Here is a 20,890-nt window from a genome sequence, read left to right on the forward strand (position 1 = left end):
ATCCTGTTTTACTGTCACCACTGACCTCGTTTTCAATAGAATTTCCCGCTTATATGCTGTAAAACTACTAATAGAATACATTCATCATTTTATGTAAGGACTATTTTCATTGGCTCAGTATTATAAAAGAGAACGGATGTTTGTAATTGCATCCAATACAAAGCTTTAATATGAAATGTGTATATGCGTATCTGGGGTTTCCCAACCCTTGGCCGGAAACGCATGTATGAGCTAGCCAGGACAGAGAGAGTATTATTAGCAACTTGTATATGCGTCTCTGAGGTTACAAGGCTATTTTTATGGTCACATATATGCGTTAGCAGAAGGTAAAGAGTTAAACCCTGTCATGAAAGTATTATTCACTTGCAGTCTTCGCAATTATGCGATCAGAAGTCACACCGGTAATCCAGATGGATGTGCCGTATTCCAGTCAAGGGAATTATTTTCTCAGTTTTTCATTAAAGTTACATTCACAGTTACTCTTATGTGTTCTGCTTCTTTCACTTTCTTCGCTAATGATTCTTAGTCCAAGCCATTTTAATCTGAAGATCACTTTCTAGTGCAACAAGCATTGGGTGTAAAGGTACTAATTGCGCAAGTCCAGGTGGCTGGAGCTTAAGGTGTAGGAACATTGCATTCAGAAATAAAGAACAACACTAGTTGTGATTGGTGCATTATGTAAGAGTTGTACTTTCTGTTTGGCTTAAAAAAAGTTGTGCCTCTTGGCAACATGTGAGATTATGTTAATTCATATCTAGATAATATTTTGTAATTTTTACGATTTTGTTTTTAAAATGTGGTACACATGGCTGAAACTGTGTCTGTTGTGACTAGATAACTCTTACCCCTGTCTAGCTCCAGTAGAGTTATATCTCTTAAAAGCAATGAAATACCTGATTTTCTCCTTGTCAAATTGACAATCTAGCATTGTTCTCTATGACGGTGTGTGACATGCATGCTGAGGTAGGATAAAAAGTATATTTATTTCACAAAACATTAGCATTGAGGTATATGGAAAAACAATTGGTACCGTGATACCATTGACATTAAACATCCAGACGACATCTTGATGAGCTCAATGAAAATTAAATGAGAGCAGGGAGCATACGAAGCAGGGAATCAGACTATGCCTCTGCAGGAAGTATACACAGTGCCATCCCTCATCCAAAGCATTAAATAAATCCTGATCGATTTATAAAATTGTATCCTTTGAATTAAAAAAAACGCATGGCAACAAAATGTTTGCATCAGTTTTCTCCAGCATATGTCCCTGATGCACAAATGTGCGAAAAGGGAAACACTGTGTGTGTGTGTGTGTATATAAGAGAGAGAGAGACAGAGACAGAGAATTATAAATATACACCAGACAGAATGGAAAGTGCTATCCCTGGATTTCTATAGAATAATGCTTGATAATATTAGGCAGAATTAATATTTTAATACAAATTATACTATCATATGGGTTAGAGAATTTTTAATTCGTACTCTATGGAGATTCAAACCCAGGTCCACAGGAAAATGGCACCCATCACCCTGCCTGCACACACGAGCCCACATTCCCTCACGACTAAGCACACATCACCTAAAAATGATGTTACTTAATCAGTGTTATATGCACTTATGTGTAGCAGACACCTGACAACTTAGTCATTAATTCTCATTTATCTACAGTCGTTCCTATGAAAGAAATCGAGGTATATAGAACTAATTATAGAGCATTATAAATTTACACCAGACAGAACAGAAAGTGCTATCCCTGGATTCCTATAGAAGAATGCTTGATAATAGTATACACCGCTCCCTCGATAACTGGTGCCCTGATAACTTGGGAACCCACTTATAATGCGGGGTCAGTTGTGGATCCCATTTTTTTAAACTGGAAAATACCCCAAGACTTGATCCCTATATGTTGAACTTGAAGAAAATCATGATTAAAATTGGTAACAGGAACTTTGATGTATCACTCGTTTTATCATCAGAAACGGAGATAGGACCTAGAAATTTTAATCAATACTATGAAATATCAAATTTAAAAATAGGACATAATTAACGTGATAATAAAAGGAGGCAGGCTTTGAATTCAGTGCAACAATACAATAAATACTTTGGAAGTCAGTTATCAAAACATGGTTGGCACTTAATTAGGTTCTCAGAAAAATGCTCACAGACATAGCTGTTATGGTAGATTGATGCATATTACGTTTAATTACAAGAGGGCACATTGCGTTTATGATGATTACACTTAAAAGGAACTAAAAGATAGAACTAGAATACAAATTTCAGTTGATTAAAAAATTATTTAATTTGTATTTATTTATTGAAGTACTGCTTCCACTCAGAGTGAGTGACATTTTCATTGATCAAAATTTCCTTACACATTGTTAATTTGCGGTGTACTAGGAATATCGTTTGGAAAGAAAATGTGAAAAATTGTAGTGTTGACTTAAATTTCCAGGTCCTATCTGCTGTTTTTGATGATAAAACGAGCGATACATCAAAAAAGCAGGTGGCATTTGCTGACCTTTGCATGTATTTAAATTTTCTGAGCAATCTAAACATGTATCATTGACAGTTTGAAAGCAACAAGTCTATTTTGTAGTAACCTAACAATCACTCATGCAGACATGAAATTGATCTAATGTGTTTTCTTGAGGTATTTTTTTAACTAGATAAAATTGGATACAGCTATGATATCAAGGTGTAGACTTTAATACAAAGGTATAATATACTAGGAAAACATAACCCACCCACTTGCAAGTCCAGATTATGTGCTAGGTGTACACAGTTGAAATTTGTTTTGCTAGGAGAGTAACTGATGTTAAAAAGACCTTAAGAGTTCAACATACTCAAAGTTACATGCCTCCCTCTTTCATGTGCCAGTTTAAATGTTATATAGATCATCATAATGACATACACATAGCGCTGTAATGACTACCATATATTATACCTGTACTAGTTGCATGTCAAGTACTTTCAAGGTGTTTCTCCCATAACACTTCAAATGCCAGTACAATGTAGGATGTTTGTAAAGTTGTAAATGTCTATTCGCATAACTGATACCAGAGAAGAATATTGTTCCTGCAGTAAACAAATTACTCCATTGCAGTCTTCCATCACAATTAGGCTGACTTTTTTATTATGAAATGTGTCCATTGACACAAACTGAATTTGTTGTAATCATTGTTCCTCGAGAAAATTCCACAAACGTTTGGGAGGGCAAACAAAAGGATTGACATACACTCATCAAATCTGCCAAAGCTGTTGCTGATCTTCAGGTTTTGCATTTTTATCAAGCTTATAGTTCATGTCTTCATCATAGTCATTGTTACCATCACTGTCCTCTTCATCATCTTATTTGTCATTGACTGCTCCAGTGGCCTTGTGGTTAGAGCATTCGCCTCGGAAGCAGGAGGTCACTGTTTTGAACCCAGGCCGAGTCATACCAAAGATTTATAAAATTGTACTAACAGTTGCCTCGCTAGGCATTCAGCATTAAGAGGTTAAAGGACAGGTTGGCCAGGTGTCAGGATAATGTGACTGGGTGGAACATCATGCTACATGTCTGTGGCATGATGCCCCAGTGTTAGACATCATTCTAAACAGCCACACTGCAGACATCATAGTGATATGACTGAAAAATTGTTAAAGCTATGTTAAAAATCAAAATCACATCACATCTAATTCATCATCTGTATATGAATATGGTTCATATGCTGAATTGTGGTATATATCAGGGTCATTGTCATCCTCACTGCTTGATCCAGTTTAATTATCTGAATCATGGTGTATATTAAGGTCACTGTCATCCTCACTGCTTGGTTCAATTTCATTATTTGAATCATTGGTATATATCGAGGTCATTTTTGTCATCACTGCTTGGTTCAGTTTCATTATCTGAATCATGGTATATATCAGGGTCATTGTTGTCCTCACTGCTTGGTTCACATTTCATTATCTGAATCATGGTATATATCGAGGTTATTTTTGTCATCACTGCTTGGTTCAGTTTCATTATCTGAATCATGGTATATATCAGGGTCATTGTTGTCCTCACTGTTTGGTTCACATTTCATTATCTGAATCATTGGTATATATCGAGGTCATTTTTGTCATCACTGCTTGGTTCAGTTTCATTATCTGAATCATGGTATATATCAGGGTCATTGTTGTCCTCACTGCTTGGTTCACATTTCATTATCTGAATCATGGTATATATCGAGGTCATTTTTGTCATCACTGCTTGGTTCAGTTTCATTATCTGAATCATGGTATATAACATGGTCATTGTTCTCCTCACTGCTTGGTTCAATTTCATTATCTGAATCATGGTATATAACATGGTCATTGTTGAGTTCAGAGGCATAATCTACCTATACCACATCACATGAGGTTTCAGGTATATTAGGCACATAATTTGCATCATAACTTTGAGTTGCCTGTTGGAAAGAACCTAATAAAGAAAAAAAGATTATTATTAATAAGAAAAACTATATTGTAGTATCTATGGAGTATATTTGCAACATTTGGTCAGTCACATGGCAACAAATTGATTCATTATATTTATAGCCACAAATAAGCAGAATAAGAAAGGGGATACACAAGAAGTAATTTTATCCTGTGTCATAGCCCAAGGCTCATGTTTCCCAGGTAATAGTAAAATAACACTTGAAATCATGCATTCCACTCTAGTTTAAACACATAAAACCGTTATCCTGATGTTAGCATCATAAACAACTCTTTCTGAGATAAATATCAGTTACAGGAATGTAGAGTGTTGCAACAATTCATTATCTGCAGGGGCACATGGGGTGGGGTGGTCAGTGATAAAAGCTGGAGAACAAAGTTCTTTTTTATGCAGATATTTTTGATTAAGTACTTCAGTTATATTGTGGACAATACATAGATCAAAATTAAAGTTCTTAAAACATTTTTATTTTTCTTTGCATTCTGCTGCATGTGATAGGCTCCTCTTACATGTTGCGGCTTGACAGTTGTGGTGCTGCTGTCACTGGCATCAGTCAGTTGATCTTCCCCCAGGCCCAGGGGTAAAAGAATGTCTGTTACTTTTGGTCAGCTTCTGTCTTGCCCTGACATTTACATATCCCAATTCTGCACATCTTTCTGGATCAACTTCATACTGATCTTTAAAAACATGCAGGCTGGAAAGTCTGCAAGTTACTGACTGAAAGTTTTCATTGAGACAGTAATGGATCCAAGCCTTCATTGGATCTTGTCTTTCGGAAATTAGAAGAAATTCCTAGTTGATGCCTTACTCAAATTATTGTTGCAACCAAATGCTGTAGTGGGGTGTCTTGTAAATCCTTGGAAAACAAACTTGAATACAAGTACTAATAAGCCACCTACTCACAAGCACAATGAATCAACAGGATGCTGAGCAATGGCTTATAGCTCCAAAAGATCATGTGACATCACATTAATTCAGCCATTTTTCTACTCAACAAATACACATATTGGGTACTCATGTAATTGATTCCCTATAATGTACTATAAATCCTTTGTGGTGTAACTCAGTTGCCCCAAACTATTATTTAATTGATCTTGGGCAGCAAATGGGTAATATAACCTCAACTTTGGTTCATTATCTTGTTTAATAAGAATGCAGATGATCAAGTATAATTCAGCATTTCATTGGCAGTGAGGTCTGACCAATTGATGTATTTCAAATTTAAGAGTTCATTGGTGCAAGAATCTAATCTAGGAAGTAGATCAGCATTGATAGCCATTAAAGTGTGATGATGGTTGGACAGTACTAGAGTGTAAATTATTCTCATATCACTTATAGAAGAATGAACAGATTGTGTAGAGACACAATGACCCAAGAGACAGTATTCTGAGTGTGATCAGTCAGTGAGATAAGTACACTTTGTTGACTCCTCTACTCTAAGTTTTAAGTCTAATATAATCATATTCATCACAAAATAGGCACAGTTCATCTTCAGAACTGAAGTTGATTTGAGCGCATTAGCATTCCAATCTACTAGTGCATAAACATTTGGAGTACATGTATTCGCTTTTTCTACGGTAGGATTAATTTCACCCAAATAATCAAGAAATTCCCTAAAAGTTTTGACAAGATCATGAGATAAATGGTCATTTTCAAAAAGCAAGGAGGAATTCTCTTTCTTAAAAGCAATATGTATTAATCATGGATCATTGAAGTGTTATATAATACTAACAAGAGATCTATGCATAAGACCCCAACACCCCCATATGGTAAATGTCATTAGAAGATATAATCAGTGATACATCTGGTACATAAACTCCTCATGTACAGAAAAGAGACAGTCTAATTCACTGTTGAACAGCCACAGTTCTTGTAGAAAACAATGTTTGAAATATTGCATAAATTTATTACATTTTGTATATTTATAGCTAAAAAGTAACAGTTAATAGGAAGAAATGCATAAAGTATCCATTATTTATATTTGAGTCCAGTACTAGAAATTTGATAACATTAGAGCTTAATTCCAACTCTGTTTGTAGTGTCTAACCAACATATTCTTTGGCCATGCATCCCTGTTTAATATCGCATTGTGAGCAAGGTTATCACATATGATTTTGAAGCTGTCAAAGGTGTTGTATTTTTTAATGTAGTTTCTCCACCTGGGTTGGCTTAACTACAGAGTAATGGTCAATATTTGAGGAAATGTCCAATTCTAGCATTCTAGGGAAACGTCTTGTTATGAATATGCATTGCTGTCTCATTGGATGCACTGTGTGTGTTAGAGAATGATGTTTTTCCTATGATAATAATGCCATGCCTTCTTGGAAGAGGGTGTGTGGATTGTACATTTGTAAACATATTAGCTTATCACTAATATAGATTTTAATGTGATATTTTACTGACAGAAGCAGCCAACAGAGGTTTTTGTTCCACAGCGAACTAGAGACTCTTGCAAAGGTTTTATTGTTTTCCAAATCCTCATTTGGGGCATTGGTGTCTTCTTAAGAAGCAATCAGTTTTAATGAAGTTGTGCTGATATTTAATTCACCATTATATGAATTATTATTCTGAGATTCTGCTGTTGTATATCATTAAGCAAAACCGACCTTGTTTACAGTAATCCAAATTTTGTTGCTGTTGGAGTCCCTGCATTGTATAATCACCTTGTAATGATTTTTGCACAATTTATATTTTCAACCATCTACAGTCACAGAACTTTGCAGATTGTTTGTACTAAATTTAGTGAATAACCATGTCACCATGTCATCATGTCACCATGTCACCATTTCAGTTTTAGGTTAAAAATGTTAAACATTAAGGTCACTGTGACTAAAACTTTAACATTGATTAAAATTATTTCTACATTGCATACCTAGACAAAACTTGGGGGTGAGAAGAATAAAAATGGCATCCACACTACATACACAAACCAATCTTTTTGGATGGTTTGCACTTAGGGCAAAACAGAAGCCTATTGTCATTGGGTTCAGAAGGTCAAACATGAAAGTCACTGTAACTGAAAGAAGAAGAATGGTTTCTGCACAGTAACGTTAGATTGCCAGAGTAAAACATGTGGTTTTTGGATTCTATCATCTTATCAACCTGGGTTGGCTGGCATGTTGTGTCTTTGGACAAGGCACTTTATTCCAGTTGCCCAAAGTAACCTACTTGTGTTGCTGTGCTGTAAAACAGACATCACACACATGGGCCTAACTTTGTGGATCATTTGGGGTAAGGCAGAAGTTGATCAATTTCAGTGTAATAGGTCAAAGACCACTTTGATTAAAAGAAGAAAATAGTTGAAGCACAAAAAGTTTCAGTTGTGAACAATTTACCTTCACCCAAGTTTGTGGAGGGCTTGCATTTAAGGTATGCAAGGAGTCTATTGATTTGGAGGTTAAAAGGTCAAATGTGAAGGTCTATGTAACTCAAAGAAATATTGGTTTTCCTGAATAGCTCTTGTTCTAGTGTATGTTCCTTGCCCAAACTGTGAATGGCTTACACATAGGGTTCTCCCAGTTACAGTGTCTATTTGGGTCTAAAGGTTATTGTCATGATAAGTCTAGTGGTAAGTTTAGTTTGAGACTCCATACTTTCACAAACAGTTGAGTTCATTGTGACATATTGGTCAGTTTTTTCTAAAGCAAATCATACTCAACTAGTGCCCACATGAAGGATTATTAAAAATGAGGTATAATGTGCCATACAATGGTGCATGGGGTGGACATATAATGTGCTGTGCATGTTACATGGGGTGGACATAAAATGTGCCATGCATGGTACATGCAGTGGAATAAAATGTATCATGCAGTGTTACATGGGGTGGACATATAATGTGCCATGCATGGTACATGGGGTGGACATACAATGTGCTGTCCATGGTACATGGGGTGGACATATAACGTGCCATGCATGGTATGCTTGCTGCTCTTTAACATGACCTCAAATTTATAGACTGCTTGCATTTTGTGACATCAATGTTTTTAGCAATAATAATAGTAGGAATAACATTAATAAATATTCAGACAATAATCCCCAAACCTGTATCTTAATTCTAAATACTTGGACCAGATTATCTGAATTTGTCTTATCTTTAATGAACAGAGGGAAGTAGTAGATTTTACCAAATGAAGTAATTAGAAACAAATCAATTGTATGAAAGTGAACTGATGTAAAAGAAATTCATTTTTTGCAGGTCGTGCAAGGAAGAAAGGTGGCAAGAAAATAGTAATGGGAAATGAGAAGAAATTAGATACGGAAAAACTCAATACACTAAAGATGGCCATGATGTATCGAGCCCTGGAGTCTATAAAAAAAATCAATCCAAGTTCCCTGCAGCGGAAAATCAAGCTTTTCCAGAAGGATGAAATAATGAAAGAAGAGGTCCGTGAAAGAATTCTGGAAAACCAAAAAGGCTTGAAGAAAAAGGGTAAATTTCGACTGTATTGCCGCAAGTGTTCCATCGAAGTTGTTGATGGTGAGGATTTGTGTGTTGTTAAAAACAATTTTCATATTGTGATTGATAACGAGTTCAGAAAGTTAATTGACGCAAGGGGTCATAAGAAACCCAAAAGAATAAATATAGATGGTTGTATAAAAACTGATAAGATTCATTGTAAGAAGTGTGGTAAGGACTGGGGTGTTTATTTTGTTTACAACACACTCCTGCTGCCCACACTCAAGATTGAATCCTTTAGAATTCGCAACATGGAAAATGGAGCAATTTCCACTTGTGACAAATGGCAAGATTTGCCTTATGATATTGAGCATCGTGAGTTAGCAGACCTTGCAGATTTACTGGAGGTTTCAAATCCTTTTGTCAAACCTCAGAATTAAGACCATTGTAATTGGACTGAGAAAAGTGTTATGAATTTGTAGGTTATCTGATTTCTAATGACAAGTTTGTTGCTTGGCAAAATAAATGGGAATGTTCAGATTTAGAGTGACTGTTGTTTGGGGATGGCCTCCTATAGAGGTGTTCACAATGCAGTTTTTAATTTAATCTTTAATCTGGTTCAAATGTTTTATTTACTTGTGTGTCTAATTTTCCAATTTGTTGTTGCAGTGTTCTTTTGGGTCAGATTTGCAGGCCTCTTTAAAATGTCTACTTTTACAACATTGTTACATTGGAGCCATCTGCAACATGATTACATACTTTGATGTGTTAGGACTGGTCGGCCTGGTGTCAGGATAATGTGACTGGGTGGGACATTACACTTCATGCCTGTGGCATGATGCCCCAGTGCTAGACATCACTAAAAAATGCCACACTGCAGACATGACTGAAAAATTGTTAAAGCTATGTTAAAAATCCAAATCACATTCACACTCACACATACTCTGATACATTCTTGTATTGTCCGACCACATACTACTGCTCAAAAAGTAACGAGAAGGCTGTACGAACCTTCTTTAAACAGCTACCATCTTTTGATAGACATGATTAATCCATCGTGTAACTTCGTGGTAAACTGGTAAATAGAAATTTGATCGGTCCCATAAATGGATTTGAAAATGGATACTGATCCATCTCATAAGTGTCCGGTAAAGAGAAAATGGACACATGATCCAATCACTGGCTGGCAAGAGAGGGTGAACTGTATAATGATTTCTTTAGCTTATTGTCTCTTTACATTCAAGAATTTGTGAGCATGACTTTAAGCACTAAAATAAACATTTATATGCGAGTTTTTGCATTGTGTATATTGCTTGAACATATCAGATTTTTTTAATTTAATGATCTTAAAGTAACAGGCATAAATCATGATTAGCTTTTAGGTTTCACAAAAATAAAATCTAGCATCAATGTTTGTATGTAAAAATAATGAAACTGTAGTTTAATTATTGCACCAGATTTATTTTAATCTGTCTTTTATCCTTCTTTTTAAACAATGTCTCATTTTAAAAGGGGAAAAAATTATTTTTGAGTTAATGAGAAATGTAATTATTTTGGCATTAAAAATGTTTTATATAACATTTTATATAATAATTGTTGTGCAATATGTACAGTTTCGAAAATGGATGGCTGATTCACACAAATTATTGAAATGTAGATAAGTGGATACAAAATTAAAATTGATTTTAAAATTGCATTTCTGGTTATTTAAAAATATTGTATAGCCTCTAATTGAAGATACAAGAACATACATGGAAACATGCTAATCTGTAGATACATAAATATAATACCTATGGTACTAATTATTCATATATCATGCAGTTCTTTTTTAAATAAACTCTGTGTATGCTTTCATATATCATGCAGTTCTTCATTAAATAAACTCTGTGTATGCTTTCATATATCATGCAGTTTTTCATTAAATAAACTCTGTGTATGCTTTCATATATCATGCAGTTCTTCATTAAATAAACTCTGTGTATGCTTTCATATATCATGCAGTTTTTCGTTAAATAAACTCTGTGTATGCTTTCATATATCATGCAGTTTTTCGTTAAATAAACTCTGTGTATGCTTTCTTATATCATGCAGTTTTTCATTAAATAAACTCTGTGTATGCTTTCATATATCATGCAGTTTTTCGTTAAATAAACTCTGTGTATGCTTTCATATATCATGCAGTTTTTCGTTAAATAAACTCTGTGTATGCTTTCATATATCATGCAGTTTTTCGTTAAATAAACTCTGTGTATGCTTTCATATATCATGCAGTTCTTCATTAAATAAACTCTATGTATGCTTTCATATATTATGCAGTTCTTCATTAAATAAACTCTGTGTATGCTTTCATATATTATGTAGTTCTTCATTAAATAAACTCTGTGTATGCTTTCATATATTATGCAGTTTTTCGTTAAATAAACTCTGTGTATGCTTTCATATATCATGCAGTTCTTCATTAAATAAACTCTGTGTATGCTTTCATATATCATGCAGTTCTTCATTAAATAAACTCTGTGTATGCTTTCATATCAATGTGTATTACTTAGTATGAGGTAAATAGTATATATTGTTTTGTAAAATGTTTTGCTTTACTTGTAGGGTTTTGTAAAATGTTTTGCTTTACTTGTAGGGTTTTGTAAAATGTTTTGCTTTACTTGTAGGTCAGTTTTGTACATTTTTTTGCTCTACTTGTAGGTCAGTTTTGTACATTTTTTTGCTTTACTTGTAGGTCAGTTTTGTACATTTTTTTGCTTTACTTGTAGGTCAGTTTTGTACATTTTTTTGCTTTACCTGTAGGTCAGTTTTGTACATTTTTTTGCTTTACTTGTAGGTCAGTTTTGATACACTTTCCATGATGTTTTTCTTTAGTTTTATAAAATGATAGCCCAGAAGACAAAAATGGCCATTAAAATCTAAAATACATTGTTCTTTGCATTTGTTTGTTGAGCCTGATAAAATACCACTCAGTGAAATTTACAAAATGACAAGACTCAAAGGAAAATAATGAAATTAAATTTTATTACATGTATTAAATCTTTACTGATTGAACAAAGAGATTCATATTTCTCTGTGGTCTTGCTTCATTAGCCATGATTACTAGAATTAAAAAACGGGTTGACCTTTCAGGGATCTACATACAATATGCTACAATTTTATTTTATATATGGCCATTAGGAATTGTAAGTAATTACATAGCCTCTATTGAGTTGTGGAAAAAAGGTTATATAGGTAGGTGGCAATTAATATATAGTGGTCCAAGATTCTAAGGCATATCTGTGTAGCCTTTCTCATACAACCAGCTTATGATCATCGGTCATAGTTTTTGGATAAAGGTAGTTTTATATATTGAACCTACATCAGTGTGAGGTAACCTAGCTTATAACTTCCTTGAATAACATCATTATACAAATGTATCATTATTGCACAAAGTGGGTCCGCCCTTGCAGCTCCAGTTAACTCTATCTCAGCACCCTAATGAACCCTATTCAACACCCTTAAACCAAAGAAATAATTTGGAAGTAACATATTTTCAGCTCAGCTTTTAAATTGTTGGTAGTTTTTGGAGCAAATACCAACAACAACCCTTTTAATAAATGTATGACAATTTAACTGAAAAGGGAAGTCGACCATGAGGAATATAATGAGCAAATTTCAATAGTATCTATAGTATTTGTAGACAGAGATAAGTTGGCTAGTAACAACAATGAAAAAAGAACTGGGACAGTTCTTTGAAAGGTCATAAGTCCATTATTATCTAAAACTGTCTAAATTGTTCCCTATTTATAAATACAATTGATAAGATTCATAAAAGTGTCCATTATTAATGAGGTCACCTTACACTGAGGTTTGTTCCAACAAGTCTGTGATATAATAGTGCCTAACAACATCAAAAAACAAGGTGGTTGTTTTTATCACTGTGAAAGCACATTATAAATGGCCCTCATTAACCAAAAATTGCAATGTTTTGAAATAAATTAAGTAGCAAAATTAAATTAAAATATAACGAATTCAATAGGATATTCAACCATACTAATGTGTTAAAGAAGGGCAACATCATACTGAGGTGTTTTATAATGAGGAACTATTATACTTCTTTCTAATAATTGATAGTTTTCCAAGTGTCAGTATTAGTAGAAATGGTACATATATGCTATATACATGTATCAGTATGCATCTGATATAATACACAAACAATTATACTATACATGTTGTATTAGTATTGATGTACAGTATTGCTACATGTATCAGTATGCATCACATATTGTACACAAACAATAATGTTGTGTATATTGATACATCAGTATTGATGTATTGTTACATGTATCAGTATGCATCACATACTTTACACAAACAATAATGTTGTGTATATTGATACATCAGTATTGATGTATTGTTACATGTATCAGTATGCATCACATACTTTACACAAACAATAATGTTGTATATATTGATACATCATTATTGATGTATTGTTACATGTATCAGTATGCATCACATACTTTACACAAACAATAATGTTGTATAGATTGATACATCAATATTGATGTATTGCTACATGTATCAGTATTCTTTGCATGCTATACAGAATAAATATACATATTGATGCATGTATCAGTATTGATACACATATTGGTATGCATCACATACTGTTCACAAATAATAAAGTTATACTTATTGATATAGCTCTATTAATGTATTGACACATGTATCAGTATGCTTTGCATATGACATACAGACAATGATATATATATATATATATATATATATATATATATATATAATATGACATACAGACAATGATATATATATATATATATATATATATATATATATATATATATATATATATATATATATATATATATATATATACACACACACACATACATACATGTATTTGTATTGATATCTGGATACAGGTATCAGTATGCAAAACATACTATACACAAACAATAATGCTATACATATTGATATATCAGTATTGATATATGCATTAGTATGCTTTGCATACTATGCTCAAAATATAGTGCTATATAGTGATCCATGTATCAGTATGCATCACATATGTTACACAAACAATAATATAATTATTGATGTATTACTATTGATGTCTTGATACATGTATCAGTATGCATCACATATTTTACACAAACAATGATATAATTAGCGATGTACTACTATTGATGTCTTGATACATGTATCAGTATGCATCACATATTTTACACAAACAATAATATAATTAGTGATGTATTACTATTGATCTCTTGATACATGTATCAGTATGCATCACATATGTTACACAAACAATAATATAATTAGTGATGTATTACTATTGATCTCTTGATACATGTATCAGTTCACATCATATACTGTACATGAACAATAATGCTGTTATGTATTGATATGCATTTTAACTTAAAGTGTGATATTATCATACAATATTTTAATCTTTCACATTGAGGTATGTTTTTGTCCATGATTGTTTTAAACAATATATAATTTTATTTAACTCTTATTTACCAGCACAAAAATATTTCTGTCTGGAAGTACTTCCCAGTTATTTGTTTGCACTGTGTAATATCATAGAGAGACAAGTTGTTTTGGCATGTAATCAACACAACCATGTCAGTCATACCAAAATAATGAATATTTTAGAGTTCAATATATCATTTACGATTTAATTAAAATAATCTCATTCAGGGCAAAAATGATAAGATTTCTTTCATAAATTTAATTTGAAATGAGCCCTAATATAAAATCCTCTATTTATTAGCATTTAAGCAAACTTTATAGCTACAAGAAAAATAGAATAGTTAAAGGAACTGAAAATCTTTGATAATTTTTCCAAAGCTATCAGACATTTTCATAAAGATTTTGACATATTTCAAGGTGCAGCTCATTTTATGGTGAGGATGTAGATTTTTGTTTATTATAGGAGATCATGCTGTACACTATTTAAATGTGAAAAATGAGAAATTTTGTTTTTTGATTATCCATATGAAAAATGTTTTGTGCAAGAACACACGCTTTGATTTTCTTTGATTTTCAATGTGTTGTCTGTGATAATTTGTAGCAAAATTAATAAAAAGGTTGATGTCTCATTGTTTGTCCTAGTTTGACCAATTCAGTCATTTTCTCACTTTTAGCCCATAATTACATAGAGTAATTACAGAATGACATTTTCAGTTTGGTTTATAATACACTGAAGACTCGAGTAAACACAACTAAGATGTCAGTGCAGTTGAAACTAATAGCATTGTGTGAAAAACGTTGTTTTGCATATGAATCAATTTGTGAGGGGTTGAGTAAATCACTTTTTGCATACTCTGCACATGGACAGATGTCAGCACATGCATACACATAGAGATATCTCTCTTCTTACTGAACATCAGTTACAATTGGTCAAAAGTACATGCATGTGATTGAACTGACCAAAAGTACATGTATGTGAGTGAACTGACCAAAAGTACATGTATGTGATTGAACTGACCAAAAGTACATGCATGTGATTGAACTGAGCAAACGTACATGAATGTGATTGAACTGACCAAAAGTACATGCATGTAATTATATTGACCAAAAGTACATGAGTGTGATTCAACTGACCAAATGTACATGCATGCAATTCTGTTGTCTGAAATTGTAGTGAACTATTAAGCACTCAATAAATGCATGTGTTTGTACTTTCTATGAACATGATACAGAATCTCATGTTGAAGAACTGAAAGCATATAATATACTGCAATGTTTTTTTCAAGGGTAGAACTTGAAGTTGCTAGAAAATTAGCATTATAAATGGGCCAAAAGTTCTAATCATATGGAAGAACAATTATGATTTTCTTAAAGTTTTGAAGGTACATAATTTTAAGCCAGTTTATAAAGAATGTACCTGAAGTTCAGCTGGCCATGCATTGGCTTGAAATCTAGGTCATTAGGGGTGTATGACAAGACTACAGTACACTCACAAAAAACTCTTAGCATAATCCATGTCAAGTTTATATGTCAACCTTGGATTAAATGAAGTGATTGATGGAAATGGAGTCAAGACCTATGCAAACTAATGATAGTAACTTTTGACACCATTGTAATAGGATGAAGCTGGGTTGTGATTTTAGCGAAAACACTTTCATAAATGAGATGTTTATGTAAAATGTGACAGATAAATGAATCTGACATGAAACTTGGGCACAAGTCAAACAATGGATATAACAGAATGTTGTGCACCAACTTCAACAATAGATATAAGAAAATTATATTGTTCATAACAAACTAATCAGGACATGTAACTTAAACAGGTAATTATAAAAAAATCAACGTATGAAACTTGTAAACAAAATATATGAATCTATCACCATGGATGATCAATGTTTAAAATTTAAACACAATAATGAACAGTATTTCATCTATAACCAAGGGTAGGTAAGTATAGGATTTACAGAACTATGAATAAGTTGTGATTCTGTTACCAAAGGTGTTCAAAGAATAGAATTTGTAGGAAAACTTTCATGCACAGGTAGAATATGTAGTACATATATATTTGATTTTCATTCACGGTGAATATTGATTTAAAATGAGAATCTATGTAACTAACGGTAGTTGTAACAAGATGAACTAACTTGGGGTCAGATCATGATGAAGGCACTATGAATGGTAACGAAAATACAGTGTTTGTTTATAGATTATTTAAAGGTAGAAAACCCAGTACCAAACTTGTGTACCAAAAATCCAAATATTTTACACAATGATGAGCACAAAGTTAAATAACTGATATAAATAATACAGTTCTTAACTGGAATGAATTTGAACTGATATTGAACAAAAATTAAATGCAAAAAAGAAGCAGATTAATATCTGTTCAAACATGATTTCACTCAATGATAAAATGAATCACATCAACAAAAACAAATTTTCACTCAAATAGCAATAAAATGATTCTGTACATGCAACAAGTTTTCACTCGAATAGTGAGAAATGATTGTAAAAATTAGGACATGTATCTTGCAGTATCCCATTTATCACCAGAAGGTATTTCAGTCCCAAATCTCTGCTGGATGGTCAAGCAGCCACCACGAATGCTCCACCCCTTAGGCATCCATAGATCCTCTTGTTCACTGCAAATCCATTGGTCCTGAAGCCTTGGTCTTTCGCCTTGAGATAACCATTATCTTCTTCTGGGCCTACGTCACCACCGAAAGCAGCACAATGGGTATATACCAACCCAAATTAGCACAATGGCTAAAATGACATGTTCAGTACAATGAAGACATGAAAATACAGCATAGCTCTATCACTCCATCACTCCTTCCAGCCCTTCACCCTTTTCACAGCTGAATATAACATCTAAATCCGTATAATATCTGTGACATGGTCATGCATGGCATGTAATGATATATGTGATGCAAATGGAATCGATTATTTTATAAAAACCATGTTATTGGGACCAATGCACAAGTTTATCATAATCTGGTTCATAAGTGAACCTATATCTGACGAGAATCTTACAGAACATGAAGTAACATTCTCTTGTCCCTTAATACATGCAACATTGATGTGAATGCAATCATTCTGACCAGTTACATACTGGTAAACTAGAAAACAGACTATAATAAACCTAATAGCATTGCATTATATGACACAAGTCAGAACTAACTTAAATACAGAATTAGTCTAGAATAAAACATTTCTATCTTATAATACATAGGAAAATAATTTTACAATTCACATATGTCAACAGCTGCAGATATTGCATCATAAAGTGGACCGCTTACTGACAAGACTTTCCTTGATGTGCTGTATGACTCTGTATGTACACAGGCTATGTTGCAATGCACAGCCTGTGTGCTCAAGGTATATCGGCTTTCCCATCATTAGCATTTCACTTGTGCAGCATGGAGTGAACCAAAACTCACTACATCAAAATAATGTATGATAAATATAAACCATCCCAGGTAATGCTGTACACAGAAACGAAATCAAAGTACTTAAAACCGGTATTCCAAATAATATGTAAACCGTAAATGTACACAATTCCTTGATACTAATCCATTTGACAATTGTGAAGCATTTCTGGTTCATTGGCTCTAGTCAAATGATCTTGGAACTACCACACTTGTCCTGCTCCTCCAAATCTGCTGAAGGATCACAGAAGAGCACACTTATTCACTGCTGACCAATTCGTTCCAATTCTTTTGTCCCTTACTGCAAGAACAACAATACTGTCCTCAGACCCAATGTCACCATCAACAACAGTATACAGGTTATATGAAACCTCACAGAGGTCTATGACTCCCCATCCAAAATCAGCTAAACAGGTTATGACTAGAGTTATGTAGTACATGCGATATGGTCAAGTACATTATGCATGTATGCACACACATGAATTTGCTTCATTACATATTAATCACTGTGCGAGATTATTATTAAATGAATCATATTTGTACATGGATCTGAATTTGACAAGAATAATCTATTGAATTACAAGAATTCTAACAGTTTATCATCCTTTAAAATATACAATTAATAAATGAATTTAAATGAATTTAATTAATCTGTCCAGTTATAAAATGGCTAATTTGAACATGCTATAGTCTAATAGCATGGCATTTTATGACATTGGTGTGACTATCAGTAAAATTTAGAATAAATACTGAACATCCAATATATCAAACGATGTTATGACAGTAAAACAGATAGCAAAAAAGAATGCAATTTTATATTTCACGATCCTCTACAGCTGAAGATTGCTCCAGTGAAATGGACAGCTTCCTGACATAACTTGTCATAATACTGGTACTATAAACACTTTGCTCAGCATTTTGATAGCTAAAGACATAAATAAACCACCTTCGGATAAGGCTGCACATGGTAACAGAACATGATTAATTTTTCATTCATAGATAGAGTACTAATGAGATTAAGCACAATTCTGTGACAGAAGGTTCAGCAAAACCCCCAAAATTGTGGGTTATTTTATTTCGTATATGGTAAGAGTAAAATATGCCTGTTTTTTTGGTCCTATGAAGTTTTAGAAGATGTTGGAACAAATTAAGAGTTATTGTCAGATATACAAAACTGGCTGACCACCTGTATAGATGTTCTGCATTATATGAATCTTTTTTTTATAGTTGCTCAAAGTGTAGATTTACTAATGATCTAAACTGTATTGTTATTCTTTTGTATGCCAGCAGCAATTTCATTTTTTCCAGCTCTTTAAACTTTCTAAGGCAGTTGGAGAAAAAAAAAACACAAGCTGATGCATGAAATATTGTATATACATATATGTTATATGTTCCATGGCTTATTATTAGAAGACAATGACCATATACCATAGTATGGTATCTGGGTTATTCTCTATTTGCACAACTTGACCAAATTTTATTATCCACATATATAGTGAATGTTATTTTCCACAGATACAGTAAATATTGTTTTCCTGATAGTAAATCTTATTTCGCACTGACATAGTAAATCTTATTTGTCACAGATACAGCAATTATAATTCCTCTTCACTAACAAGCGACTGGTTGTTTTTTTCCACAGTTTGCAGATGCTATTGTCTATTTGAAAATATACAAGTTCTGACTCCCAGCTTGCAAAATGACACATGTGTGCATTTCGCAGATTTTTATATCTGGTGAAGAAGATGATAATTTGAATCTTCCTATCAACACATTTTCACAGACGAATCCAGCAAAGCTACTAGGCCGAGATGACTTTTATTTGGGTCTGGTGATCATTTGGGCCGCTGCCACATGACTCAGCAACGTGTATCTATGTGCTCATACGTATTTACACACATGGACTGCTAACATTGCCATCGCTATTAAAAGCGTATCAGGGCAAAGAATATCTTCAAATCAATGCTTCATTATGGACAAAAAAATAATGTGTGGGTTCATGTTGGACATTTTAATATACATCACAATCATGGAATATATAGATGACAACCATAGACTTGCGGAAAGGTTATTGGGGCATCAGTACATGCAAGAATTGCTAATGAGATATCATACCCAATCACGTTTGTGGGCAACACAAGTTCTATCAGTAATACAAACCCTGAATAATGAAACCATACACAATTGGATGAAAACACGCTGAAGCAATTCGATAGACGACTGTCACCGTTACCTACCAAATGTTTTCACGAACACCACTGTTAGACCACTCTGAAATAATTTCATTTGGTATCTATACGTACTGGGGAGTTAGAAGGTGGACAGCATACAGCTACTGACTCGCTATGGTCCGTCAATATATTCTCAGTCTTGGACTTGATTGATACCAGTGGCGTCGCTAGGAGGGGGGGGGGGTGCGGACCGCACCGGGCGACACTATCTCAGAGGGGTGACACCAAAATGAAAAATTGCAAATTTTACAGAGCACACACTGTTCGGTCTAGTCGGATTTCATAAGCGGATAACCGATCATAGTTAAATACATGACTAGAAGGCACAGCAGTGGCGTCGCTAGGGGAATGCGGGGGGTGCGGACTGCACCGGGTGACACCATCAGAGGGGGTGACACCAAAATGACATTACTAAGGATTCTGTATGGTCTGTTACGGAAGTAGGACCATGTGGGTGACACCATGAGCTACCGTACTGGGTGACACCAACCCGAGTGACGCACTGATTGATACTCCGAAGCAACCAACACCTTACTTTGTTGGTGCACATCAGCAGGTTTCCATCCAACGGTAGGTTTGGTTTCATTATTTATTCCATGCGATCTGGTGAAACCTAAGCACATAAAGAATACCTAACACATGCATCCCCATTTGCAGATACAGCTGAGGTTTCCTATGTGAACTACATAGCTTTTTTTGTTGTTGTAGTTTTAATGTTTGGTAATATCACTGTACATTCTGTATATTTGCATCGAGTATAATTTATAATCTTGCACTGATATAAAGACAAGCAATCCAGTGCCCTAGTGAAGCTCATCCAGGTATCCTAGGTCGACTTCATAAAAGTACCAAATGTTGTTGTCACTGCTGTATTTGTAAATATTTTAGCGCTCTCGGG

The 20,890-nt window shown here is 33.8% G+C and overlaps 1 protein-coding gene across 3 annotated transcripts in view; it reads left to right on the forward strand.

The window, feature by feature from the left end:
* LOC149794953 (antiviral innate immune response receptor RIG-I-like) overlaps positions 1-11,786 on the forward strand; it is an 84,518-nt gene extending 72,732 nt beyond the window's left edge. For 2 of the 3 annotated variants that reach the window (XM_089964617.1, XM_089964618.1), the window contains one exon: positions 8,661-11,786. In XM_089964617.1, the coding sequence (XP_089820743.1) occupies positions 8,661-9,301 (641 nt within the window). In that variant the 3' untranslated portion in view covers positions 9,302-11,786. The remainder of the gene's footprint in view (positions 1-8,660) is intronic. The other variant, XR_016422218.1, reaches the window with a different exon arrangement.
* Positions 11,787-20,890: the final 9,104 nt, after the last annotated feature.

The sequence above is a fragment of the Sinohyriopsis cumingii genome, chromosome 7, assembly GCF_028554795.1.
Source record: "Sinohyriopsis cumingii isolate HCF-2022 chromosome 7, ASM2855479v2, whole genome shotgun sequence".
Taxonomy (NCBI): domain Eukaryota; kingdom Metazoa; phylum Mollusca; class Bivalvia; order Unionida; family Unionidae; genus Sinohyriopsis; species Sinohyriopsis cumingii.